General features: G+C 38.2%; 2 protein-coding genes across 6 annotated transcripts in view; both read right to left on the bottom strand.

Annotated features, from left to right (window-relative positions):
- Positions 1-4,538, bottom strand: part of LOC144663373 (A disintegrin and metalloproteinase with thrombospondin motifs 6-like) — a 27,684-nt gene extending 23,146 nt beyond the window's left edge. Inside the window, exons 1-5 of one of the 2 annotated variants that reach the window (XM_078524290.1) lie at positions 4,401-4,523; positions 2,993-3,111; positions 1,184-1,258; positions 1,067-1,095; positions 897-969 (exon numbers count right to left, since the gene is read on the bottom strand). In XM_078524290.1, the coding sequence (XP_078380416.1) occupies positions 897-969; positions 1,067-1,095; positions 1,184-1,258; positions 2,993-3,023 (208 nt within the window). In that variant the 5' untranslated portion in view covers positions 3,024-3,111; positions 4,401-4,523. Of the gene's footprint in view, positions 1-896; positions 970-1,066; positions 1,096-1,183; positions 1,259-2,992; positions 3,112-4,400 lie in introns of both variants that reach the window. The other variant, XM_078524291.1, reaches the window with a different exon arrangement.
- Positions 4,539-6,551: 2,013 nt separating this feature from the next.
- LOC144663375 (A disintegrin and metalloproteinase with thrombospondin motifs 6-like) overlaps positions 6,552-27,865 on the bottom strand; it is a 39,346-nt gene continuing 18,032 nt past the window's right edge. For all 4 annotated transcript variants that reach the window (XM_078524293.1, XM_078524292.1, XM_078524295.1 and 1 more), the window contains 16 exons: positions 22,850-22,984; positions 21,063-21,213; positions 20,051-20,146; positions 19,199-19,338; positions 18,677-18,743; positions 18,359-18,440; positions 15,972-16,099; positions 14,545-14,662; positions 13,519-13,599; positions 12,381-12,541; positions 11,100-11,235; positions 10,398-10,527; positions 9,632-9,842; positions 8,549-8,705; positions 7,155-7,484; positions 6,552-6,787 (listed from right to left, as the gene is read on the bottom strand). In XM_078524293.1, coding sequence (XP_078380419.1) covers positions 7,159-7,484; positions 8,549-8,705; positions 9,632-9,842; positions 10,398-10,527; positions 11,100-11,235; positions 12,381-12,541; positions 13,519-13,599; positions 14,545-14,662; positions 15,972-16,099; positions 18,359-18,440; positions 18,677-18,743; positions 19,199-19,338; positions 20,051-20,146; positions 21,063-21,213; positions 22,850-22,984 — 2,119 coding nt within the window. In that variant the 3' untranslated portion in view covers positions 6,552-6,787; positions 7,155-7,158. The remainder of the gene's footprint in view (positions 6,788-7,154; positions 7,485-8,548; positions 8,706-9,631; positions 9,843-10,397; positions 10,528-11,099; positions 11,236-12,380; positions 12,542-13,518; positions 13,600-14,544; positions 14,663-15,971; positions 16,100-18,358; positions 18,441-18,676; positions 18,744-19,198; positions 19,339-20,050; positions 20,147-21,062; positions 21,214-22,849; positions 22,985-27,865) is intronic.

Raw genomic sequence — 27,865 nt, 5'->3', positions numbered from 1 at the left:
AAGCAAACAAACAAACAAACAAACAAACAAACAGACAGACAGAAAGACAGACAGACAATTGAAGAACCAAACAACAATACTAAAATTGACACAAATTGGCTACATTTGCTTAATTTAAAGGAGCTCAGACTTGTTTCCCATTTCCTTACACTAAGAGCGTATGTAAGAACGTATCTCGAGAGAACTTCACTATGTAAGAAATCATTAGGTTCAAATCATGCAATAGCTTTTAGCCTTCGGTAGTGTATAGTAGCAGCTCTCATAAAATAAGCTTGTAATTCTCAGTACTTGTCCTCTAGCGTAGCAGTTGCTATTGTTTTTGGGGCTAGGGGCATTGTTCCTGTTGTCGTTGTTCTTTTGTTTTCTTGAAGGGTAGCAAGCCATTCTTATGAGACCTTGCGAGAGCTGCTAAATGATAAGCCTTAACCACCATGATAGAGCGGTTTTCACTTGAGTGTCGAAAGTAATTGCGTTTCCTTTGGTTTTGCATTACTACGCTTAGTGATTGGCTTAAAAATCTCGCGCCACTTTCTCAGCCAATCAGGAGTAAAACCAAAACCAATCGTGACTAGCTCGCGCACGTTTTCCCGCGCTTCGTGCCAGCTACATGTATTTGCTTCGAGTTTTGATTGGTTCACTGGATTGTCTGTGTCCTTTGTGATTGGCCAGAGTAATTACTTTGGTTTTGGTTTTACGACACTCAATTGAAAACTGCTCTAAAGGACCACTCATGATAAATACATTTAGTAAAATCGACATTCTTTGCTCCGCTGTTGTCTTTGTTGTACCAGCCATTGCTCATAACACCCGTGCAGATTGCAGGAAAATCCAAACGCAGCGCACGTTATATTTTAATTAACTGAAGCCCTAGCCATATAATAAAACTAAATACAGACCTTCAGTGTGAGAGTTTGCTCCAAAATATTTTGCTATCTCCCTCTTCGTCATTCGATGGTGAAGAGAAGGACTCTAACATATTCAAAAGAAGGGTTAAGAAATATTTTTAAACTATATCAATGGACAAATTTTTGAACAAAAACTGAAAAGATATGTTTCTTTGACTTACCTTTTGATTGCTGGGAGACGCAAACAGCTCTAAACATGGAAGCAAACGTTAAAATCACTTAACGGTTCACTTTTGTAAGAAGCAAACAGCATTTAAAGCATTTAATAACTATCGTACCTGTCGTTGCAATACTGAGAACAAGACCCGCCAGAACTAGTATTGTTGTCGAAGAAAACATTTCTATTGTAAAGGCTGGAAAAGAAGGAAAACAAGATTTGCTTTTTCTCTTAACAGTAGCTTCAAACGTGGGAGCATCACATATGCCCTGTGGTAAATTACAATGACAATTATCGCGTTTTGTTACCGTGACTGCCATAAACTATAATGCTTGTCGCATTATTTAACATTGCACCTATCACAATCGTAACAACACGTCACGTTCTCACAATTTGAAAGAACCGAACCATTATTTCAACTGTAGAACAGTCCTATATTTTCAAATTTCTTAAACGTTTGTTGTTTTTTTGTTAACAAACAACAGATGTAGCTTCTTTGGAAAGCGTGTAGTCGAGGTTTTAATTTTCCATACCCTTGACATTTGCTTATCCAGTCCGCAGGGAAAATTCACCTTAGTTTACTTTCTACAACGTTTCTTACAATTTACAACATATATTACCACAGCGCTAGAACATGACGACAATTCACGACAAACACAGCGCCTCCCAAAACACCCTTTTCCAAATATAATAGTGTTCGAAAGGACAATATACAACCCCAACTGATAAAGGCATGCTAGATCGGGCTTGATATCAAAATCAACTTGGTAAACGATCTTCTTTTCTCACATTTGACTAAAAAAAGAAAACAACCATCTCCATTATATCTGATTCCATTCTTACAAAAGATCTCTGTAGTGACGTTTCAGCAGTATCCCGTTAAAGGAAACAAGGTAATTTGACTAGTTTTGAGGTACCTCGAAATTAAATGTGTTAAAATCGATCTGATCTCACCAAAGAGCTCCACATACCTTAAAAAGGCTTCACATGGTAGCTATAACTTCTTGTTATGAAAGATGTCGAGGCAAATTGCGGAAATGCACAATATTCTTCGAAAAAATTGGTTTGTTTTTTTAGAAAAAACGCGCCTAACATATCTTTGTAAAATTCGAAAATTTGTAAAAGTTGTATTCAGGTGGTAAAACCATGATACTTTGAATATTTAAAAAAGGAATGCAAAGTCTGACATTATATACTTAAAGAGAATCAGCCTTTTTTGGAAGCAAAAAGATACCACTGCCGTTGTCATGGTGACCTGTTTGCAAACAAGCAGCAACTTAAACTATGGTCATATATGATTATTATGGTGTAATTTTATAAACATTGAAAGTTAGCCTGACCGAAGTTTAAATGTTTTGAAACGCTGCACCCAAGGGTAAAGTGAAAAATTACCTCGAGCCTTACTCAAGGTCGCGTTTAACTGTGTTCTTGTTTTAATTTTTAATTTTGTGTGACAATAAAGAAATTAATGTAAACTATCCAAGCAAAAGAATAGAGCATTCAGCAATCTAGAAGGCAGAAAAAAAGGCTTAGGTTATGTTTTAAGTTTTGAATAAAATGCAGATCCCACTGAGAATTGTCATGGTAGAAGTCAATAAACATTTCTCTCTCGGCAGATTTGTGGACTTGAAAAAGGGTTGCTAAGTGTTTGAGCTTTGTTCCCGTGCGAAATTCCTCTAAAAGTTGGTATACACGAAAACTTTAAAGGGATAACAGCAATTTCCCCGTAGCTTAACAGAATTTTCTTGATTTTTACTTATGATCAATTTCTAAAAGGCAAAATCGATATTAGCTGCGAGGGTTCTTTTTGAAGGTCAGAACTTCAGCTGGTCATTTTTGAATTAAAACAATTAAAAGGTGTTATTAGGTAGGCAAAAAATTGTCACTTATTCAATAAAAAACAGCTGTACTAGAGATAGAAATAGGTTACCTTTTTTTCCTGCAAAAAGTAGACCCAGCATTCGCAATAGGAAGAGACTTTTGGTTGCGGCAAGAAATCGAAGACGGCGAGGAAATTTGTCGGGTGTGTTATTGTAAGGCAGCTGCTAACTGTATTTGTTAACGGAAGAAACAATGAAAATTAGACTTGTCTGACAAAACGTACAAATTAGTTGATACACACAATTGTGGTGTTTGTCAATTTTGCAGGAAATAAATTATTGGCAAGAATGATCCATAAACAAGATGAAATATGAAAACTTCACTTAACGGCCAGTTTATAAATTTTAGTGATTTTATTTCAGAAAATTTGAATTCTATGCTATTCGTCGCATCAGATATTTTTTTCCAGAAGGGTAGTAAATGTCAATATTTATCCTTTAGTTGATTGCATTCAAACAGAAAATGTCAGTCGTTTGTTGACAGAAACTGACTTAATAATTCCCTTCAAAATTTATGCTTTAAGTGCGTTTGTCAAGCACACTTTTTTTTCTTTCGGAAGAATTTGCGTCCAAGCGGATTGTAATTTTTGACAAATAAAAATTGTGTACTTTACGTTATTGACACTTTCAGTTTATGAAGATTGGCGTCGGAATCGTTGGGAATTAAAATTATCAAAAGGAACTTAGAAAAAGTAAAAGAAAGGAATTCAGATAAGCAATTGATAAATACAGAGCAAATGTAAAACGAAAGCTTGAATGATTCAAGCACTGATTGTATTGCCAATGCCTCTGTCAGTTACCTGAACAGTTAAAGCATAAGGCATCCATATAATTCGTAAAATAGCTTTTCCAAGCTACCTTTACCGAGCATAATTTTTTATGTGATAAGTGTTCAGTAAATAATTTCCTTAACACCCGAGCAACCCCGGATAATCCTAATAGACAAAAGTTCAACAAATGCACAACGTTTATTTGATTTTTCGCTTTCGCACGTTTTCATTGTTAATCTTGGACCAGCGTATGTCAATTCTTTATTTATAAGTGATAGATGATTGAATTTCTGTAGCCTCACAAGTTATTCGTGAAAATAAATCTTTTATTTTCCCCATGTTGCAAAAAGCATTAAACTTGCAGAAAGTTCGAGATACGAATTTCTTTAATTTATACACTGGGTTTGTCAGTTCGTTATTTATAAATATAATAAAAGATCAAATTTCTCTAGCCTAACAAGATATTCTTGGAAATAAATCATTTATCTTACTAGTGTTAATTACTTACTTTTTATAAGGTCTCAGATAAGAAATTAGTCTTTTCTGCAGAAAAGCAAGGAAACTTATTAAAATTATCTTCACCCTAATATTTTATAGTGACGAAACCTTCACAAGTCTTATTTTGTAAACAGTCAGGATATCTCCCCATATCTAGATAGATATTGGTGTTTCCGTATTGCTTACTTACCTGATTCGGAGAAATAGATCAAAACCACGAAGGATACATAGAAGAAAATGACGCCGGGATCAAAACATGGACTGAGCCGATCATGCGAGATGAGGGAAGGTTTATTTTTTTGTTGAGTGACGCGAAATCCTCCGTATTGACCGAGCAGGCAGCTGGTTATAGTTATCGTGAAAGAAAAAATTGGCACCAAGAATTATGTTCGACGTTTAAGACAATAGATGATAAAAAGAAACCATTGTATCGAAAATGTTAAAGATAAGGTTACAGTAGATGGCTAAATGACTAGTAAATTCGTAAACACAGGGAAACTATATATTTTCAGGATTTTATTCTTGACGGTCGAACTAGTGAGCAAATTGTATAATTTCTTTTATTAGTATTATTTTATCTATTCACTGCTTGGAAAAAAAATTTTAAAACACTTTTAAGAAAACGTGTACTTTAAAATCTTCAAGGAGACGTGTTAATAACGTGAAAAGTTTTAATCGTTTGCGTTATAGCCTGTGTACAGGCGACCACTATCTTTAAGAAAACAGAAGCTATCGCGATAGATCATAAGGGCCCGCTGATTCAACGGAAAAGTAAAAAGACGTTGATGTGAACAATGTCACTCAGTGCTCTTTGGACATCTCATGAAACAGGCCTGCTATTTCCTGTTTATGATCGGGGCGATTTTAGCAAGAGTCAAATTAATGTATTGAGAGGTATAAATGAAGATATCAATGAGAAAAATGTACCGGTCATTTGTTACTTGAGACGTTTTTATTTCCGCTAACGTATTAGCCTTCCACTTTTATATCGTAGTTTTTTCTTCTTATTGTAAGAAAACAATTCCTTTCCAAAAACAAACTTGAATGATTCATAAAAACGTAAGCAGAGTGTAGCACAATCTGTAGCTATCTGTCGCGATACATCATAACCTACAGACACAGTCTTACTTTTTGCTTCAAGGATGTGAATTGTCAGTAGACGTTGCTTGGGCTTATGGAAGTGTAAATAACAGCAGTAAATAAAAAGTAAGGCAATTCCCAGACGCAAAGATTTTGAGCTCCGGTGTTGTTTGATTTTCTTTAAGAATTGGAACTTTGTGTGTTCTAAATCCTTCCCAACGGTAAAGCTAGCCTATAGGCTCGTATGCCCAGGCAGCCTTCATTCAGACTGGTCACTCTTACTTTCAAAACTTCCATTAAAAAAACAATTCAAGCTGAAGCACTTTCAAGACGATTTAGAAAACAATTTTTAACGTATCCTAGTGTTTTAATTTAGGCATTTTTCAAAAATTGAAATGTCATACCCCATCTAGTTTTTGTGATATCGACAAACTTTTCGCAGCTTTTAACTCCCCTTGATGTGCTTTTTGGAACACATTGGAGAAGATATACATACTGAAATCTTAAAATTAGAAGTATGATTTGGCATCATCATTGTAACGTCAAATTTTTGGACATTTCCTGACATTTTTTTTTATGTCAAAATGATTTGCAATAAGTCTTCTGTTCACTTGCCAGGTTTGGTGTAGAAAAGATCAATACTTTTAAATCAATGCATCCTAATTAATGCAAAATACCCAAGCACAAATGAAACATTAAGTGCAGACTATTATTTTGGTCCAAAGTAAAACAAAAATTCACTGTCAGTTTTCTTAGCTTTTCTTGGAACCGCGTTCTATATACTCCAATACACGTTTTGTAGCATGATCTGCTATACATTATTTGTAAATGTAATTCTTAAGTGAAAAATTGGAATTATTTTCCGTTTATCTAAATAAAAACATTGAGTGGTATGAATAATTATCTGATTGCTGTTATGCGGGTTGCGAATCAGAGCAGAAACAGAGTTTCCAAACCAAATATCCCCCACAAATTCTACCATAAAAGCAAGCTTTAGAGAACTTGTACCAATGTAGTAAATTGGGGGGGGGGGGGGGTTTCTTCTTTAGCTTTATTCACATCACAATGTTACGCTCAGTGCGCCATGTATCTGACCTGATTTCAGCTTCGGAGTTGGGCGAACTCGGACCCGTCCTCTGTGTTACGTAAGCTCGTAAACAAAAGTCTAGCCCATGAGGGAATCAGTCGCTCTCGTGACCCTCTTAGAGACACTGATTTAATGACTTACAGGCCATTAATACAACAGTACAAGAAGACGAGATTTGCTGGTTCAGACAGTTTAATACTTCACTTCATGTAAAATTCAACAAAAGATCACCGTGTTATTTTGCAAACGAAAGAAAATTTTCCAAACTTATTGTTACATTTATTAGATGTTATTGTTAAGTTAGAAGTGTATATACGTTACATTTTTTTTTTTTTGGTGTTTTTTTTTTGTTTTGCCTGTTTTTATACTCTTTACATCTTGGTCCGGGCAGTGTTCACTTGCATCTCGTCCTGATAATTAAAAAAAGGCGACACAAAATATTGTAAGATATTAACCTTCGGACTACAAGGGAAGGGGCGGGGGGAGTGGGCTGGTGGAGGCGGCACCGACTGAGCTATTACACTTGAAAGAGCAGCAGAGAAAAGAAACGGGGAAGAGAAACAGAGGGACACCCAAAACACCTGGCCTCCCACTGTGGAGAAGAAGAGAGACAGACAAGGATGGTAGACAGGCAGAAAACAACCGCCAGCAGTGGAGGGAAGATTTCCGGGTCTTGTGCACCTCTTGGTGCGAAGAGATTTAACTTTAACTAAAATGGAAACGACAAGTAAAAGCCTTTATCGCCAGAAAGAGGGTAGAAAAAGGGTCAAAACTCACCATTCTATTCCAGAAACTTGTACACAAAGTTGACTCCTTCCCCTCCTACTCCAGCCCAGCAGTGGTTGGTATTGTCTTCACCGTAGGGTAGGGAGCCGTACATGTTGTATCTTTGTAGACCGTCATTACCAGAGTAGCATTCTCCGTAGAACTGAATGGCGAACACTTGAAAGTTGGGATCTTTTTCTGCTGTGTCGATGGCGCATTTCGATATAGTCTCGTTCATGTTTTGCCAGTTGATGTTACCTCTATAATTCGCGACCTGGATTGGAAGGGCTCGATTTGTGTTATCGTCTCGATAACATCCCAACGCCACGTATGGTCGATTACCTAAAATGACCAAACGAGAAACCTTCGCAAAGAAGCACTTTAAAGGTGTTTTACTACCGCAAGAGTAACATAATAGAGTTTATTTTAAAATATTTTATCAAATTTGTTTAAATTTCTGATTACGCTATTTCAAAACTTGATTAGTTTAGCCGTAGAATCCAAAGTAAATCTCGAAAAAAACTCAATTCCCTCCCAGAAATATGAAAAGATGAACACCTTAAAATGCTACGTATACTCAAATTAATAAAAATTTTATTTCCTCCGCTGCCTATCTTTTAAAAGCTTTCTCCTTTGTACTTCCAAATAATAGCGGAGCTCCCGTGCGTGCCGCGCGAGCGAAGCCCCAAATCTAAGAAAATTTGGTAAGCCCATCAAGCTGAAAAATTTTTTTTTTTTGGTTTTGAAATCAACGTAAGCCCACCCGCCTGTCCGCCCGTAGACTCTGGGGAAGTAGGGTGGGTGGAGGAGTCCTAACGGAAAAAAGGTTGTTCGGTGTTTACTGTTTAAGTTGAATGAAACCGAGGAAAAGCTAACTTAACAAATTTTTCTTCCGAAATGTTCTTCGCATATTCTTCTCAATGGTGGCCTATTTTTCCGTGAAACTGTGACAAACGAAAAAGATTTACGGGGAAATCAGAAATAACTGCGTTATTAAAAGTTGTATTCTTGTGCAAGACAACTAGAGCTGTTTACGTCGGTTTTTTTTCTTGTTTACGGTTCCACAGCACTCATTATCAAAAATACAAAGTGATTGTGTTGAAAGAAAGCTGAGCTCGAAATCGATTAACTTCCCTACATAAAGTAAGGGCCAGGTCCAATGACTTGCTTAGCCCACCGACTTACAAAAATGTGTTTTTTAACGAAATTGTATCGGCCGGTTTTCACATCTTTAAATGAATATTTTGATAAAAAAATGTTATAATCTTGGGATTAAAAAGCTCAAGCCTCGCCTGGATTCGTCTCTCTTTGGATTTAAATCCGGGTGTTCCGACGAGTATCCCTTTTCGTTTCATATGGGAGTGTTTTTCCCGGGTCTGTAGTGCTTACGTTCTAGTTTGTAGTACCTGGGCAAAGCACATCCTGGTTACAGGCTTCTTGCTTAGCTGGAGCAATCGCGGTGGCACACAGGACATCTGGAACAGGTTCAAACAGACCAGTTTCCTTCAATCGCTGACAAGATAATGCTCTTGTTTTGATGCCCTCTCCACACGATGTAGAGCACTGAACAATAAAAAGCAAAAATATGGTGAGGCTAATCCAAGAAACATTTCAGTTCCTAAATTGTAATTTGGGAAATACCAATTAATGAGCTCTCCTTTCGGTTAAAGAAAAATGAGTTCCCTCAGCTCTCCTGCAATGCACCAATCTGGGCACAAATTCATATTAAGTATTCGCGAGCTTCGGGGGAAATATTACTGACAGTTGTAGTAAACAAACCCCTACTAAATTAATTAAAGTATCGCACAAAAAAACGGATGGTTAACAGATTACCTGCTAGCGTTTCGTTTCAAAATAAACAAGTCCCATTTCTATCAAGACCTCCCTCAGATGTACGTAAGATAAATTCCCTTCCCCCTACCTAGCGGGGGAAATTAAGGACATTGACATCGATGACCAGTTTAAAGAGGTCAGAGATAGTCGTCTTTTTCCGCCCACACAGAAGTTTTCTTCAGCAAAACAAACACACGTAGACAAGTTAAGAAACAGTCCAGAACAAAGGCGCAGGGGGGACGATGGGCAGGGGTAAGGGTAGGTGACTTCTCTCACTCTCCCTTCCCACTGAGTCCCCGCTTATTTTCCCCTGTTTTTTTTTTTTTTACAATTTTCCTCTTGCGTTTTTTCGCTGGATAAAAGCAAAACAGGTCAGGGACTATGGAGCATTTTTCCAATGGGGGGGGGGGGGGGAGGGACTGACTAGTGACTTGAAATGGGGGGCTTTAGAGACTCTTCTCTTAGTAAGTATTTATTTATTCGGAAATATTGGGGGACTTAGCCGCCCCCCCCCCCCCCAGCCCTCCCGGCTCCGCTGTCCCTGCAGGTCTCTGTGAATTAGCAGAGAGCTGTTTTCATAAACTCGGAATTTCCGAGCAAACGTTACCAACAGTCACTTCACAACATAATGCATTTGTCTATTTTAACGCTCTTACCGCTGACCAACCTCCTGGAACAAATTCCGCCGGGCAATCGATCTTGTTGCAGTCTCGTGACTCGGGGTCGGTTGGTTTTGCTCCACTGCACATTGAGTCGGATAGCGTTTTGAAGTGACCTCTGGTCTCTTCTTGGTGACACACAACCTGGCGTGTTTGGACGCCTTTTCCACAGGTTCTGGAACAAGGACGCCATCCAGAGACATACCAACTGAAAGGAGATTTGACTATAAGACGTAAAACTTAATAAGCACGATTATACTTTAGATGGAAGGACAGACAATCTTTTACGAAACTTTTTGTAACTTGCTTGGAGTTTTCCTCCAGACAGGTTGGCCCTACAATTTTTTTCATCGAACAAAAAATCTATTTTATTCAAAACTACTTTTAATGCGAAGAACAAGCTCGTTCATTTAACGATTGCATTGTCTCAAATTTTAAATACTTGGTGTTAAAAAGATGGTGCTATTTTTAACGCCTTTACGTATCCTTTAGACGGATAAAACGTGTGAAAATCAACTGTGGGACAAGCGTCGATCTTTTATGAAACGAACTTAATAAATAAATTTAAAACTTGAATGATAATGTGTTTTAGCCTCGAAATATTCGTTCTCGCTGCTCTGACTTTGGTTCCATGGTCGGTTCAACGAATTATGTTCGACGTTCGACCCATCGGTCGAGCTCTATCTGTTTGGGTCAATCAAAACTGCAATTTAGTTCGTTTCATGTCATCGAACTTGGTTAGTTCAAGATCTAATGCACTTACACTGGAGGACAGCTTTGAGTATTGCAGGCTTGTTGTGTATCAGGCTTTGCAGAGATCTGTGCACAAACGGCATCATTTAGGTACGACATGTCTTCTTTTAAAACGCATTCCACTTTCCGCGTTTGAATTCCTTCGAAAATCAAGAAAACACAGATAAGTTACATCATTTATATTCTCAGTACAAATCTACGTTGATAAATTGCATCAAGGCTGCTGTTCTCCTTTATCGTAGGATCTTGTCGAACTTTCGTTCCTAATTCTATAGTTTGTAAACAATTTAAGATTTCACATCCTTTATTCATATTTGTTTTTACTTTCACAAAGTTGTTTGTCATGGTCAGTGTCGCAAACGTGTAAAGTTAGTAAAGGATTGGAAGAAAAGTTTAGTAATTTATGTATGGTAAAGCTTGGCAGAAATATGACAACTACATGTATTATTCAGTGACTCTAGCTCTTTTAAGAAAAGGAATATAGATCATTGCTTCGACTACTGATTTATTGGTGTGATTGACTTGCTAATATATTTCAGATAGTTCTGTCAAGTTCAACATCATTTCCTTCGCTGGTAAAGCGACCTATTGTCTGCCAAAAGTTACAGCTTCGACTAACTTTTGTGAGAAGTAGTTCCGAATAACGTTTTCCAAAAGTTTGTGACCACAATTTTCGCATTATTCGATTGGTTGTAGGATTGGAATTCCTTACCGCCTGCGCATGCATGTGAACAGGAGCTCCATTCAGATACGTCCCACATGGCAGGGCCTGGAGTAGGATGCAGCGCGCTACTAACAGGTTCATTGAGCGCGAAATCTACGGGCTGTCTTGCCACATATTGTAGATACTGCAAATACAAGGAAAAAGAATGCTTGAGGTTTGACGTATGATATTTCATTGATAGCTAACGCAAATAATTCGGTTTGCGGTAGGGAGCTTCTAGCATCAGAAAAAAGTAAACAAGATCTTTGACACGAAACTGTAGTGATACACACCTAATATTAATTAGGCGTTGTTCATCCGCTACAGGATTAAGCCCTGTGTGTTTATGGGAGGTGCGGTGGCCTAATGGTTAGTGCGCTGGACTCCGGGTCGAGCGGTCCGGGCTCTAGCCCTTTCCGGGGCACAGCGTTGTGTTCTTGGGCAAGACGCTACTCTCACAGTACCTTTTCCACCCAGGTGTATAAATACGTACTGTCCAAAATCACGACAAAATTTGTAACCCATAACCAAAGCCCCCAGATCTTAAAATTTGAAACTCACAAAGGTCTTCGTACCCGCCACCCACCTCCCCCGGGGGATGGTTTTCAAGAATATCAAACGCATTACGCATAAACGTCTTGCATAACTAAAATCTTCAACTTTAAAGCAAAAAATACGAAAGTTACTGAAAAAAGGATATTAATTTTGCAAAAATAAATGGTTTTATGTAGCTTGTTTCGTAAGTCTTTTCCAGCCTTCCAATGTAATTCCCTCCAACTATTACTTCCGGTCACATTTTTGCCGGCTCTTAGGTTATGCAGGCACGATTACATCGCCCCTTCCAGCATGGCTTCAAACTATTTTAAGCTTTCTATCCTTGATATGAAATAATAAACGGCCACACCCGTGGCCAAAATCTGCCAAAGGGTAGTCTTGTCTATTATTATCCCAGCAAACAGAGCTTTGCCAAAGCAACACATACATACTTGTTTATATGCATAGCATTTAATCTAGGAGGAACAGAATACATAAATAGAAAAAAGTTTTGTACACCAAATATGCACAGAGAATTTAACATTTGTTAGATCGCTATCCAGTGGATAAATGTTAAGAAAAACATACTTCGCTATCGACTGGATAACGATTTATCCAGCGGATAGCGTTATCCGCCCTTCGAATAACTGGGCTCTGTGCTTAATGACATTTTATTTCTATTTTATTTCATCTGCAAAAAAGGAAAAAAAAAAACAGCAGCAACAACAACGAAAAAAAATCATTAAAATGTCTTACGTAAACATAAAGATGCGCATTGGTCGGCCCAGGGATAAAAACTCTGTCAGCGTCTTCATTTTTCTCGTGATAGTAAACAACTTTGGTTCCCGCAGCTTCTCGAGTTGTGCTCCACGTGTAGCCCACAGGGTAAACATTATTTCCTGCCTCATCTTTAACACCTGTTATAGATTGATACAAAATTAACCTTAAATTAAAGATGTTTTAACAATCAGCCAAATGTTCAAGTGATGGAATATTAAAACACGTAACGGAACCAATAAGAGTATAACAACATCATCGAGTCAATAGCTTTATTTTGAATGGTCACACACTAAGGCTTCATCCATAGACTGAAAAGCTAAAACACCACTTGAAAGTACTGCTCAATAGCTTTCATTCGAATTGTCACACACTTGGGTTTTATCCGGACTTGGAAGTTAAAACCACTTTGTACAGCATAATAAACAATACCACAAAAGAACTGCTCAATAGCTTTCATTCGAATGATCACGCACTAGGGTTTCATCTACAGACTGAGAAGCTAAAACAACCTTGTACAGCATAATAAACAGTACCACATAAAAGAACTGCTCAATAGCTTTCATACTGAATGATCACGCACTAGGTTTTTATCCACAGACTGAAAGCAAAAAACCGCTTTGTCAGCAAAATAAACCTGAAAGTACTGCTTAATAGCTTTCTTTCTGAATGGTCAAGCATGCACTAGAGTTTTATCCACAGACTGAAAGCAAAAACTCCAGCATAATAAACAGTACCACCTGAAAGTACTACTCAATAGCTTTCATTTAAATGGTCACACAGCATGGTTTCAACCACAGACCTTAAAGTTAGGCACTATTTTTTTGATCGTGTTGTGGATGGTTCCATCGCCAAATGACGTAAAATACACAAACCACAGCATAAATACCCAACCACAAAAGGTTTTCGTAATACCAAGATAAAATTTAGAATCGTCTTGTGCAGCATTTTTTAACAGTACCACATGAAAGTATTAATGTAAAGCTTTCATTTGAATGTTCAAACAGTAACATTTTGAATCCGCAGACTTTGAAATTATATCGGATACCCCCGGGGATACCCTCCCTCACGATCAGTCGCTTCCCGAAAAGTTGAAAATCAATCCACAAAACTTTACCCAGAAAATTCCAGTCTTCCACTTCCTCATTGACTGTCACATTGGTTGCGCCAACTGGAACATTAAGAACTGTACAACTCCCTGAAAACAAACAAACAGAAAAAAAAAAACAATAAGTAAACAAACAAAAAAACAAGAACAAAAAAAAAACAAGATGAAAATTTGCGTTTCAGGCCATGCTGGACAAAGTGAAGAGTGCGAATCAATGAGAAACAAGACTTAGGTAATTTTTTTGTTGATCTCCTTCTTAAGACAGTTTTGTAATCAGTCTCAATCTTACTACCAATAATGAAACATCAAACATCCATATTTCTTTAAGGTTTTAACTTTTTATCTCCAATTATGGAGCGTTTAATTTTCCTTAGTAAACATCTTTTTTAGTGTATACTACGAGTTTCAGACAAATGGTGCAATTGCAAGAAGTATTTCAGGTAGAGTAAGGCATAATACCGCCTTCTGGTCAGCGCAGTTGGTAGAGCGCCGGACTGCTGTGCGGGAGGCCGAGGGTTTGAGCCCCAGACCGGACCAACACTCAGGGTCATAAAATAACTGAGGAGAATGAGCTGCCTTTGTAATTACATCTGCAAATAGATAAACATTCTAGTCTTCTCCGAAAAGGACGCTTAACCGTAGGTCTCGTCTCCTTTTACCTCAGTTGTATAGCAGGAGACGTTAAGGAACCCACCCACTATTCTCAAAGAGCAGGGCACGAAGCTCCCGGTGTAGTGGTCTGGCCTTTGTGTGTAGTAAATTACAGTGTGCGTACAGCGATTTTGAACATATACATAGGAAAATGCGCTATATAAATGCATTATCATTATTAAAGTGTTATTGTGATAACGAACTACATACAAAGTTTTATCTAGACTTTCAATTTTTCGTAAGAGGTGCTCAGTCAGTGTTTTAATCATGCACCAGCAACTCTACTTCTTTTGGCAAAATCAAAAACAATTTTTACTTTATAAGCCCACTTGGAGGCCTAAATCCATCGGAACAGATTCTTGTAACTGGGTGTCTCACACAAACCTTCACATGGCCTCAGGATTCTACCCATGATAATTTTGCAGGTACTGCTGTCTCCGTTACATACTTTGCAGCGGTCTTCCTTCACACCAGATTCCAGGATGTTGTCACAGCCAACAGACTAAATCAGAGGAAAAATGGAAACTGTTTAATCCCAAGCTTGGTTTAAGTTAGTTAGCTAAGTTAGTTTTATGTTGTTAAAATTTGACAAATATTCGCTATGAAACTAATTGTTTGCAAAGAAATTAATTCTACGATTCTAAGTGACAAAACCAAAGCTTCATTGCAGCCTAAATTAACTTTGAAAACTGTTCCGCCGGATCATATTTCAAAAAACCCATATCGCAATCCGTTTCAATCTTCGAGACTTTTGGCCATCCGTATCTTCTTTTGCATTTGGCGTCTTATTTAAATATTCCTTCACTGTTTTTAGAGGCCATGTTATATGTTTAAACGAATTTGATGGTCATTTACTATGCCTAAGTTTAGCTAAAATTAGCCGTGACACGGTCCCTTAAACGTGAAATTTGTCTGTTACAAGTTCATATATATTTGTTATGTTACTGTTACTATGTCTAAATTTACACTTGCAGGCATAGAGATCGTGCACGTAAGTGATTTTTTTTTAGAAATAAGTAAAGTAGTGTAGTCCCCAGTCCTTTACCTCAGTAAGTTGCGTCATGACTAACTCAGTAATAGAGTACGTGCGCGGCAGGCATGTTGGAGGAGTAAGGTAAAAAAAGGAAAAGTCTGTGTCCGAGCCTAAGTGGCCCATACAGCCGGAGCTTATCCCGGTTTCCGTAGTATTAAGCGACTAGGAGTATTGCTACTCTCCCTGGATGGGATGCTAGTCCATCGCAGGGTTACCCCCCAGCAGTAAGTTCGCCGGTACCCATTTATACACCTGGGTGGAGAGAGGCACTGTGAGAGTAAAGTGTCTTGCCCAAGAACACAACGCAGCGCCCCGGCCAGGTCTCCAACCCAGGCCGTTCGACTCGGAGCCGAGCGCACTAACCATTAGGCCACCGCGCGTCCTTTTGGAGGAGTAAAACAATAAAACTATTTTCGTTTGGGAAAAAGTCTCATTTTCATGCAAATATTTTTTTTTTTTGTTTACTCTTCCAACATGGCCGTTGCGCACAGACTCTATTGACTGACTGCGTGACTTATAGAATGACTGACCACCTCTCTAACTGAACTACCCACGTTACGGATTGATTGGCTGACTAATTGACTGTTTTACTGACGGACCACCTGATTCACTAATTGAGTGATTGATAGGTGACCGCCTGTCTGTCTGACTGTCTGACTAACGGACTGAGTGTCTGAATTACTGACGCATTGTCTGACTGATTGACTAACTGACTTACGTGACTGACTGATTTTTCTCTCGTACTAGTCAATCGACCAATTGTTCTCCGGTTACTTACCCTGCACTTCCCTTCGATACAAACATCTTTAATGTTACTATCCAAGCTGCATCGGGTTCCATCTTTCACAGTACCCTTTGGCGTGACAGTGCTTCCACTCTTACAGAGTAAGTCACATGGATTTCTATCTGCAAAAACAAAAAAAGAGAAATAAAAACAATTATAAACATTGTTTTGTTTTTCTTGCATGCTGTTGTAACAGACTTGCACTTCACATGAGACTAACAAAACCTACTGTGAATAAGAGTGGTTCCTGTTTCCCGTTTGTGAATTTTTTTAATTCATTCTTTCCTTCATTCCTAGTAGTTTTCCTTCAAAGTACAAACATTTAATTTCAAAATAAGCTGGGGTGGCTTTTTAACTTTCAGCCTCTTGTATTAACCTGCATTCTTGAGACCAATTATTAAATTACAGAAATTATTTTAAGATTAAAAAAAAACTACTTTTTGACGCAAAAAACTATTTACTTGTACCAAGTCCGCGGATTTGCTTTGAAAGATGCTCGAGAAAAAATAGTGCTCGTTATCTGGAGCCCATTACCCGGAGCGTGCAGCTTCCATACTAGTACTGCGTCTGTAAAACAACGTTTTGACAAGTAAAGTTACTTTTAGATAAGATTTTCACGCGAATTGGTTTCGGATAGCCAATCAATTGACTGTTGATACGTAACTAATATACGTAAACATTCTGATCCTAATTATTTAGTGTCCGTATTAAATGATGATCTGTGTAACCTTGACATTTGGATGAAGTGTAATATGCTATTAGTAAATATTAAGAAAACTAATTATATTATTTTTAAATCGAGGCAGAAGTACCTCAGTAAATCCTTTTCTTTATCCTTTGGTAATCAAACATTGAAACAAGTCAGTGATAAAAGTTCTTAGGTGTCTATGTTGATGAGAATTTTACATGGAAATATCATACTAGCTTCGTATGTAAACAAATCTCTAAGTCAGTTGGTGTAATATTTAGGTCAAGATACTATTTATGATTTAATACTAAGCTTGCTCTGTACTACACCTTAATTTACCCTTATATCACTTACTGTAATTCAGCCTGGTCTTCTACATATATTACTAATTTAAATAGAATTTTTTATTTGCAAAAACGTGCTGTGCGAGCTATTACCAACTCAGACTATCGAGAACATTCTGCCCCCTTATTTGCTAAATTGGGCATCTTAGATATCTTCCAAGTCAATGCATTACAAATAGCTAAATTTATGTTTTACTATCATAAACAATTAATTATTGCCCCCGATGTTTCTCAATTTGTTTTCTACTAGTAGTCAAATACACAGTTATGACACAAGAATAGCCAAGTGTTATCTACCACATCACTGTCGTACAAATCTAAAGCAGTTTACAATACTTTTCCAGGGTCCTAAAATTTGGAATTCTCTACCAGAATCGATCACTGGCTCGAGTAGCTTCTCTTCTTTTAAGAAAAAAATGATTAAATTTCTAATAAAATGAGTCTGAAATTGGCCTACCGTAATGATTCGATTTAGCGCCCGGGGCGCTTATTTACTTTTGGCACTTCAAGGGAGGGTGCTTATTCGAGACAGGGCGCTTATTCGGGAAAGGGGGCTTATTTAATTTTTGAGAAACAACCAAATGTTCAAAACAAAACGTAAATAAATATTAAAATAACTAACAATAACAGAAACTATAACAGTAACAAATTGTTGAAAGTTCAGTTACTTTAAAAAGAATTGTTCATTTAAGCAGTAAATATATACAGGTACAGTACGGTGAATGTTCATGAGTTTATCTATTCGACGGACGTCGATGACTTCAATAGAAGCAGTTATATACAATAGGGACGCTTATTAGAATAGAGGCTCTTATAAGAATAGGGCGCTTATTAGAATGGGGGCGTTTATTGGAATAGAGGCGCTTATTGACAAAAACACATTCGAAGGGGGGCGCTTATTGGAAGGAGGACGCTAAATCGAATCATTACGGTAGCTGCACATTCACAGCGAAATTACTAACTAATTGCTAACCCGAGGTGACCTCCCCCATAAGCCTTGTGGTTTCTTGGAGGTCTCCTCGCCCTATCTTTTTAAGTTATTTTGTATGTATTAATTTCTAAAGTGGCAAATAAAATGATGATGATGATGATGATGATGAACTACAGTTCCTCGTCCACCTGGGAAGTCACCATTGCGGATACATGCAAGGAAACGTTTTCGGAGTGTTCTGACTGCATTTCAAGCGATGATTTCAGTATTGCTCTCGCAAAGTCGCAGTTGACTTCGTTGGAAGCAGTAATTCTCGCGGAAAAGGCTAACCTAAAAATAACTTTACTTGTGAAAACGCCGTTGTTCAAATATAAAAGTTGCACTCTCCGGGTAAATGGGTTCTTGCCTTTCTACTTACCTTTCATCTCCCATGGTATTGATCCTGGTACATTTTCTTCACATTGTTGCTCTCTGTGAGTTCGTGCTCCCTCAGGACAAGGCTACAACAATAATGCAAACCTTAAAGATCAGTAGTCTGTCTTCCAATCAAGTGGCTACGTGGCAATACCTGCATATTGCCGTGTAAAGCATAGTGGTCTATAATATTTGTAGTATAAACTTTATCGAATAATGTAGCGTATCAGATAGGCTCAGCGATTAGACATGTTAAATCGAAACAATTTTGATTGAAATATTCACCTCTTTCCAGAATAGGCTAAAAACCTTTTGTGCTCACCTGTGAATTGCATATCTGCCAATGTCCTTTACTTTCTCCTTCACAAGCCATGCCTCCATTTTGTGGTCTTGGAACAAAAGATCAAACGTTTAACGCAGTTAGAAACCTTAAAGTTACTTACAAGAGTTACACAATGAGTTATACACTGAGTTCTGTTCTGTAACTGTGTAGAAAAGGGAACATTTATTCGTTCGTTCGTTTGTTCGTACCTTAATTAATTAATTAATTAATTAATTTATTCTTTCGTTCGTTCGTTCGTTCATTCATTCATCGTTCGTTCGTTTTCTAAAGATTGTCAATAGGTTCTTATTTTTGTATCTATTGTAATGTTTGTAATGCGCATTTGATTATTTGATAGAAAATGCGCAGTATAAATATTAAATATTATTATTATTATTATTATTATTCTTTCGTTCGTTCATTAATTTTTATTTTGTTGCGTGGAGTTGGTAGGGACAGTTGATAGATCAATATATTGAACATTCTGTCGACTGCTATGACAAGAACAAAAGTAGTACTTACGGGGGATTAGTGCAGGTTCGTGTTTTGTGCTGTACACCACCCCCACAGGAATATGAACATGCTCCATAGTTTGACCACTCACTCCATCCCCCGTCAACCATTGGAGATCCATCATCGACACATTCTCCTTTTATACACCACTTGAAAGGGATAAGTGTAACAAGTAAAACAAAATAATAAGCAACGTACGAGAGCACGTAAGCAAGCAAGCAAGAAAGAAAGCAAAAAACAAGCAAACCGGCAATTCAAGTAGAAACAGAAACTTAAAAACTAACAAAATGACTTACGTATTTTCTCAATTAAACGTCCCCGGCGTTTTATTTGAAACTTGGCTCCGTGGATCCGGCGTTTATTTGAATGGTGCAGTTTATTTGAGCAAAATTTTTATTAAACAAGGGTTTTTTATCATAATTTGTGGAATGGGTGTATCTTGCCATCATACCTAAAGCATATTACACCTCAAATAAATGCCTAAAAGGCTTACTTACCACTCTAGCTTGGAGACCCGGCGTTTATTCGGGGCCCGGCGTTTAATCGAGAAAATACGGTAATCAGGCAACGAGTTACATAATAAAGTAACGATGTTTAAACTAGTAGAGTGATTAAAAATCTTAACCTTTTATTTTTGATTATGAAAAGGCTCTTATTATAAAACCTTTTTTTTCCGGTTAAGTTATACCATATATTGCTCACCAACAGGTTGTTTCAGAGATTATGTACTTCCGGTTGTATATTGTTTTTAATTTTTTCTTGTATTTTCTGTTATTCATGCTTTTTTAAAAATATGTTTGTTTCAAAATTAACTACGTAACGAAATTGTACTTAGAGATCAACAGTGCAGTAGCTTCTTACCATTCTTTCACCACATCTTGTGCCAGATGCTGGAGGAGCCACATTAGTCGTGCACGAATAACCGTTGTTAGTGCAGTACAGAGAGCCACAGTCCGACTAAGAGGAACAGCAAATAATTCATGACATACTTGATAAATAGATCACTTAAAAAATAAAATAATAATAATATAAATTAACTTTATTTAGACACGGTACTGTTTAAAGCTTAAAGCTTGTGGGGTCGTGTATTCCCGATCGAGACGAGAATCAACAACAATCGTACTAAACCCACATATGACGCCAGGTCCAGGAATCTTACCCGGGCCACATTGGTGGGAGGCGAGCACTCGCGCCACTGCGCCATTACTGCTCCCTCCTTGTTCTGGAGGAGCTATCCTGAGTAGCAAGCCTTCCCGCGCGAAAATTAGGGCAGAGACAAAATATAGGATGAGGGAGAGGGAGACGGAAGAGAAAGTGTAACTCCTGCACGAGAATGTTTCAGAAAATATCTGCTCTTAGAATTATCGTGGACAAAACCATCTGGCGACAGGATAAAGTGCTTGAATCTGGAACGTCCCATAAACAAGAGTAGCACTCTAGCCACTACACTGGCCATGCGGCACACTCCAATTTGTTGACGTTTTGTTTCACGGTGACCATCTCAATTATACGGCAGCTGATTCATTTTAATTCGAATTCGTGGCTCGAGTGTATTTCAAATATAAGCATATTGGTACATCAAAGGCATGGCGTGGTGGCTATGGCCCTGGAAAATGTAATTTGTAATTGTAATTTTGAGGTCCCCGTTTGAAATCCCATCCTGCCACTGGCTTGATCTGTGTTTTGTTATCCCCGGCGAATTTAATTCCTTCACCGTCCATAAATAATGTTGCGTTACCTTTATGTTTTCGTTTATTTCTTTTTCAAGGACCCGGAGGAGGAGGAGGAGGAGGAGGAGGAGGAGGAGGAGGAGGAGGAGGAGGAGGAAGGGGGAAGGTGGGGTGGTCAAAGGGCACAGACACCCTTTTGTTACCTGTTTCTGTGTGCATAACCTGTAGTCAGCTCCATACTGAATCGCGCATTGTGCATCACCGTCATACAACTGGCCGGGGAGCTTGTTGTGATCAGCGCTTGATGAAGCCAGTTGGCCAGGAGTGTCGTCAAGGCAATGCGAAGACGAGCCGCTAAAATGCCAAAAAGTCTCAATTAAAACATACAATGGAAACTCTTTCACGGTTAAACAACTCTTTTTTTCAGTAAGAGCAAGGTAAAGTTTGCAAACAAACCTAGTGGCACATCAGTCCAGAGCTCATCTCGGTTTCCGTAGAATTAAAGCTAATTAAGCGTTTAGGAGTATTTCTACTCCCCCTGTATAGGATGCTAGTCCATCACAGGGTTACCCCCAGCATTAAATTCGCCGGTCCCCATTTGTACACCTGGGTGAAGAGAGGCATTATGAGAGTAAAGTGTCTCTCCCAAGAACACAACGCAGTGCCCGGCCAGGGCTCGAACCCTGACCGCTCGATCCGGAGTCCACCGCGCCTCCCATATGGCAAATATGCAAAGGATGGATTAAATATAATTGGGGGGAGGGGGAGTGGTACAGTTTGGAAACTGTGCGATTTTGCGATTTTGGCCATGGTACACATAAACTGGTTTTAATCGGATGAAACTTTCAAACAATGAGTTCAAAGAGGAGTTTATATTTTCACGAGATTTTGAGTTAGAATTTCGAGTTAGAGTTATTATGATCATCTTTGTTCGCTTTCTATTTGATCTAAACATTTTTGTAAAATGTCTTTAAAATTTAACTGAAACAGTCACACTTCACAGGCAAATTAATTCTGCTGTGCCAGTTCACTTGTAGTCAATTATTTCTTTGTGAAAAAACCCAACATTAAATTCGCCGGTACCCATTTGTACACCTGGATGAAGAGAGGCATTATGAGAGTAAAGTGTCTCTCCCAAGAACACAACGCAGTGCCCGGCCAGGGCTCGAACCCTGACCGCTCGATCCGGAGTCCACCGCGCCTCCCATAAGGCAAAGGTGCAAAGGATGGATTAAATATAATTGGGGGAGGGGTGAGGTACAGTTGGGAAACTGTGCGATTTTGCGATTTTGGCCATGGTACACATAAACTGGTTTTAATCAGATGAAACTTTCAAAAAATGAGTTCAAAGAGGAGCTTATATTTTCACGCGGTTTTGAGTTAGAATTTCGAGTTAGAGTTATAATGATCATCTTTGTTCGCTTTCTATTTGATCTAAACATTTTTGTAAAATGTCTTTAAAATTTAACTGAAACAGTCACACTTCACAGGCAATTTAATTCTGCCGTGCCAGTTCACTTGTAGTCAATAATTTCTTTGTGAAAAAACCTCGCCAATAGTACACGAACAGAGCTAGGTCACGGGATTTTGCAGATTTTTGGTCTAAACTGTTCTGGTAGACAACCCATGAAAAACTTTACCTTTGAACATCTAAAGGAGATATAACCTTAAGTTGCAGATAAAAATCAAACCATGACTATAAATATCGATTTTTTGAAGACGAGCGGAAAACAAGAAAAGGCTTAATTTCTTATGCTGCAATCCATTTCCATCCTAGCCATCCGCAGCCAAAGCGATTGTTTAAGTTTCAGTACTCTTGTATGGCAATTGTTAATAAAAATGCAACATTATTTTTAGGTTTCCTACGTCAAAAATATACATTTTGGCTGTTCAAAAATCTGTTAAAATCTGTGAAAAAGCCCCTTTAAGGCGCGGTGGTTATTGACGCTCAACAAAAAGGTTTTAATGTATTTCACAGGCTCTGTTTTACCTTAAGAACGCTTGTATAGCAGCCTTACTGCAGGGAGACCATCTAAAAGCATCTTTCCCTCCTGGTGCTACTGTGGCCATGATAAACTGACCGTTCGGACAGTCTGGCTGCGAACCATCGTGTCCGACACCAAGCCTGTTGGAAGAAATACAAAATCAATACGTTTCTTTTTTCGAGTAAAGTAAGTGACCAAGACCCTTCTCTGAGGTTGTATTCAAGATCTAACAAGAAAACTGTTATTTTTTTGTGCGGTAATCACTATGGGAATAATCAAGTAAATGATTACACGGGTTTTGATGGTCTATTGATATTTCAGATTTTCTTTACTAGTTTTTAACTCGGAAAATTCCGAGTTTTGGTGAGTGGGCCGATTTCACTTCTTCCCTCCTTCCCTCCTTCCCTCGATTCCTGTAAACCTTTTAATTGAATTAATTAATTAATATCAAATTGAATTAATCAATTAATCTTGTGAAGCGGGTAGGGGGTTGGCTAAAATGCGAGCTTTATCTGTGTTACTTTATATGAAGTACACAAAGGCTATATATTTGTTTCTGAAAACCCAATGTTCTCCTTGTGGTATGCATTCTTCCAGGCGTAGACCCAAGCACACGGAATTTTGTGCTGAACGCATGCGCATATATGAAGTACACAAAGACTATATATTTTCACCAAATCTTACTGAGAACTGGTTAAAACTCAACAAAATTGGGGGTTCGATTTACCGCCGAGTATTTCCGAAAAAAATTAGATGGTACTAGAAAAGAGTTCAAATTGAATGAAATATTCATCTATAAGCCGAGCGGTCAGCAACAAACGAAAATTGACAAGCGTTTGTATTTATTCTTGGTCATTACCTTTTATTTTAGTGGCGGCTCCTAAAAAGCCATTTGGTTTAATGACGCAACGTTAGGAATGAAGGTTTTATTCGTCTTTTCTTCGCTATTTAGGCTGGAACTCGTCCTCCATCGGCTCGCTCTGGAATATTATTTGTTTTGTCGGCGTACGTGATCGTCTTTTGAACTGACGAGGGCATTCGAAATCCCGCATGTCTTAAACAATTTCCTCGCAATCTCTTCTACAATAATTATTTCTGCCTGAGTCTGTTTCTGTTCCTTTCCTTCTGTTCCTTTCTTTAAGTTTAGTTAATTTGCAGAATCACTGCTTACGTGACTTTTCAAGAGAAGAAGGGTCAAGAAGGAAGCGATCTATTTGACTTGTTGTCGCGACACCAGAAACTGGCCAATCAGAAGCAGTTGTTCCCACGCGCTTGGTAAACATTGTAACACGATCTGACAGAAATCGGCTGCGTGTAATATTTTTGTTCAAAAGCGAAAACTTAAAATTACGGTGGCCCGTAAGTGCCATCCTAAATAATATTAAATAACACGTTGGCTTAAAGAAAACTATTACATTCTTTGGATCCAAAGATTTTACCCCAGACTCAATTGTTGCTTTTGTACCATTGGATCCAAAGTTATAACAACGGATCCAAAGTTATAACTACGGATCCAAAGTTTTTACTACGGATCCAAAGTTATAACTACGGATCCAAAGTTTTTACTACGGATCCAAAGTTAAAACTACGGATCCAAAGTTATTACTACGGATCCAAAGTTTTTACTACGGATCCAAAGTTATTACTACGGATCCAAAGTTATAACAACGGATCCAAAGTTATTACTACGGATCCAAAGTTTTTACTACGGATCCAAAGTTATTACTACGGATCCAAAGTTATTACTACGGATCCATAGTTTTTACTACGGATCCAAAGTTTTTACTACGGATCCAAAGTTTTTACTACGGATCCAAAGTTTTTACTACGGATCCAAAGTTATTACTACGGATCCAAAGTTATAACTACGGATCCAAAGTTATAACTACGGATCCAAAGTTATTACTACGGATCCAAAGTTTTTACTACGGATCCAAAGTTATTACTACGGATCCAAAGTTATTACTGCGGATCCAAAGTTTTTACTACGGATCCAAAGTTATTACTACGGATCCAAAGTTATTACTACGGATCCAAAGTTTTTACTACGGATCCAAAGTTTTTACTACGGATCCACAGTTTTTACTACGGATCCAAAGTTATTACTACGGATCCACAGTTTTTACTACTGATCCACAGTTATTACTACGGATCCAAAGTTATTACTACGGATCCAAAGTTTTTACTACGGATCCAAAGTTATTACTACGGATCCAAAGTTTTTACTCCGAATCCAAAGTTCTAACTCCCGTCCGGTTCCAAAGTTCCAATGATTTAATGAACCACGTGACCCCGCGTCCGTGTTCCAAAATGGCGGACCTGATGGAGGAAGGTTGAAGCACAGGCTTACCATCCTATGTTTGTGAGGACACAGCATGCCCATATGAATATTCAAATTTCTTCACTAATTGCTATTGTATATATTTAAGCTTTCTAAAATCGGCTTTTACGACTCGTATTTGTTATAAAATATAGTAGAAACATTTTGGCATTGTTTAGGTTTGTTTTTATGCTGTTTTCTTGGCGATCTGTAGCGCGCGAGAGCTGTTTTGGGAGTTTAAGTCCCGGGGGGGGGGGCACTCCCATATATGAGCTATATAGGTATGTGCCGCTGTGAAGGGTATGGTTTTCAAGCAGTTTAGTCTGGGATAGGGTATAGAAATCAGAGAGTTTTGGTCTAGAAAAGGGTAGTATTTGCCGGGAAACTGATCGGTGGTATAACGAATTAAGTCCAGAATAGGAATAGAAACTCGGAAGAGAAAGAGGCTTTCCTAAACGTAAATAAAATCATCCTGGCATCGTTGTTGACAGATGGTTTTCCATTAAAACACTGACAGTGATACAGTTCTATATAAATGCAAGTCTGGGATAGGGTAGGGATTTTCGGTGTCTAGTCTAGTATAGGGTTGCAAAAATCAGCTGAACACGGTCTGGTATTGGGTAAGGGCTTCAAATTACCAGCGGCACACCCCCCACCAAAAAATATACAGGGTGCCCCCCCCCGGGGGTTTAAGTTTTCGACTCGTGTACTGAATACAAATATTTACACAAGGCATGCAACTTCCACATCGAAGAATCCGGTACCGCCTCTTGAATGTAGCCGAAAAATCAAATTTCCTCGACTCGCTTTTATCGGAGATCCCGGTCCTCGAAAGAACAGTCTCCGAACTATAGTCTGGCCTAATTTGAGTGCGATCGGTTCGCCCCGTTGCTCTTTTAAACTAGCTGGAATATCAAATTAGGTCGTAAATTTGCCGATTTATAATGATCTGTACCACCTCTTTGGACAATTCATGCAATATTCGCTGAAATTGATCAAAATTACTACCTATGCTCTCCCCAGAAAGCAAAACGTCACTGCAAAAGTCCTCTGGGGTACCCCAAAGAAATATTGCTCGGAAATCACGACGGCAAAGCCGAAGACAACGTGAATTGGGAAACTTATGTGTACTCGCTATAACGTGAATTTTGTCGAGTAAACTATCAAATCTGAGTGTCAGAAATTTTTTATATAATACAAAAAATAAAAATTCGAGGTGCAAATTAAATTTCCAGGTCACGTTGTCTTCGGCTTCGCCGTCGTGATTTCCGAGCAATATTTCTTTGGGGTACCCCAACCTTCCTCCATCAGGTCCGCCATATTGGAACACGGACGCGGTGTCACGTGTTCGAGGGAGGTAGAACTTTACATTTGGTGTGAAATTTTTGGATCCGTAGTAAAAACTTCGGATCCGTAGTAATAACTTTGGATCCGTAGTAATAACTTTGGATCCGTAGTAAAAACTTTGGATCCGCAGTAATAACTTTGGATCCGTAGTAATAACTTTGGATCCGTAGTAAAAACTTTGGATCCGTAGTAAAAACTTTGGATCCGTAGTTATAACTTTGGATCCGTAGTTATAACTTTGGATCCGTAGTAATAACTTTGGATCCGTAGTAAAAACTTTGGATCCGTAGTAAAAACTTTGGATCCGTAGTAAAAACTTTGGATCCGTAGTAAAAACTATGGATCCGTAGTAATAACTTTGGATCCGTAGTAATAACTTTGGATCCGTAGTAAAAACTTTGGATCCGTAGTTATAACTTTGGATCCGTTGTTATAACTTTGGATCCGTAGTAATAACTTTGGATCCGTAGTAAAAACTTTGGATCCGTAGTAATAACTTTGGATCCGTAGTTTTAACTTTGGATCCGTAGTAATAACTTTGGATCCGTAGTAAAAACTTTGGATCCGTAGTTATAACTTTGGATCCGTAGTAAAAACTTTGGATCCGTAGTTATAACTTTGGATCCGTTGTTATAACTTTGGATCCAATGGTACAAAAGCAACAATTGAGTCTGGGGTAAAATCTTTGGATCCAAAGAATGTAATATTTTTCTTTAAGCCAACGTGTTATTTAATATTATTTAGGATGGCACTTACGGGCCACCGTATAAAATACTACGACTTCTCTGCTAAAAGAAACCACTTCAGAAGAGTTTGATTGGATTGAGGATACTCGACAAATACTGGCAACAGCACATGTTTCGTTCTGATGACATTTAAAGTTCACTCGCTTGATCTGCTTGATTTTTTCGCTAGCAACTTGGCGAATTGCGACGAACTGAAGATTCACTGAATCATCAGGAATCATCCCGTATTCTCTGGCGATTTTGCAATTGTTCTGAACTGTTTCTACCTCGGCAACAACTTTTAATTTGAAGGTTTCGTTGTTTGAAAACCAGAAGCTTTTGGCATGATGATCGATAACTGCAGAAGAATGCGTGATTTGAGATGGGATTCTGAACTCAGGTGAATGTTTTGTCACGCTTGTGTACGGTTCTATTTATAAATTCATTCTTTATCAGTGATTTGTTGTTTTTCAATTACATAGTTGTGATTTAACGAAAATGTTGATTCGCTGCACGTGGATTGTTTTATAGTTTGAAGGAAAAATTGGGTCTCGGCTTATAGCCGAGTGATTTGGGTTTATTTTTTGTCAGTCTAACTGGTTCCAAAAACTAAAAGACTAGGGTCTCGG

This window comes from Oculina patagonica, chromosome 8 (genome assembly GCF_052425735.1).
Source record: "Oculina patagonica isolate OP01 chromosome 8, crgOcupat, whole genome shotgun sequence".
NCBI lineage: Eukaryota > Metazoa > Cnidaria > Anthozoa > Scleractinia > Oculinidae > Oculina > Oculina patagonica.
This window is presented reverse-complemented; position numbering and strand designations above follow the sequence as displayed.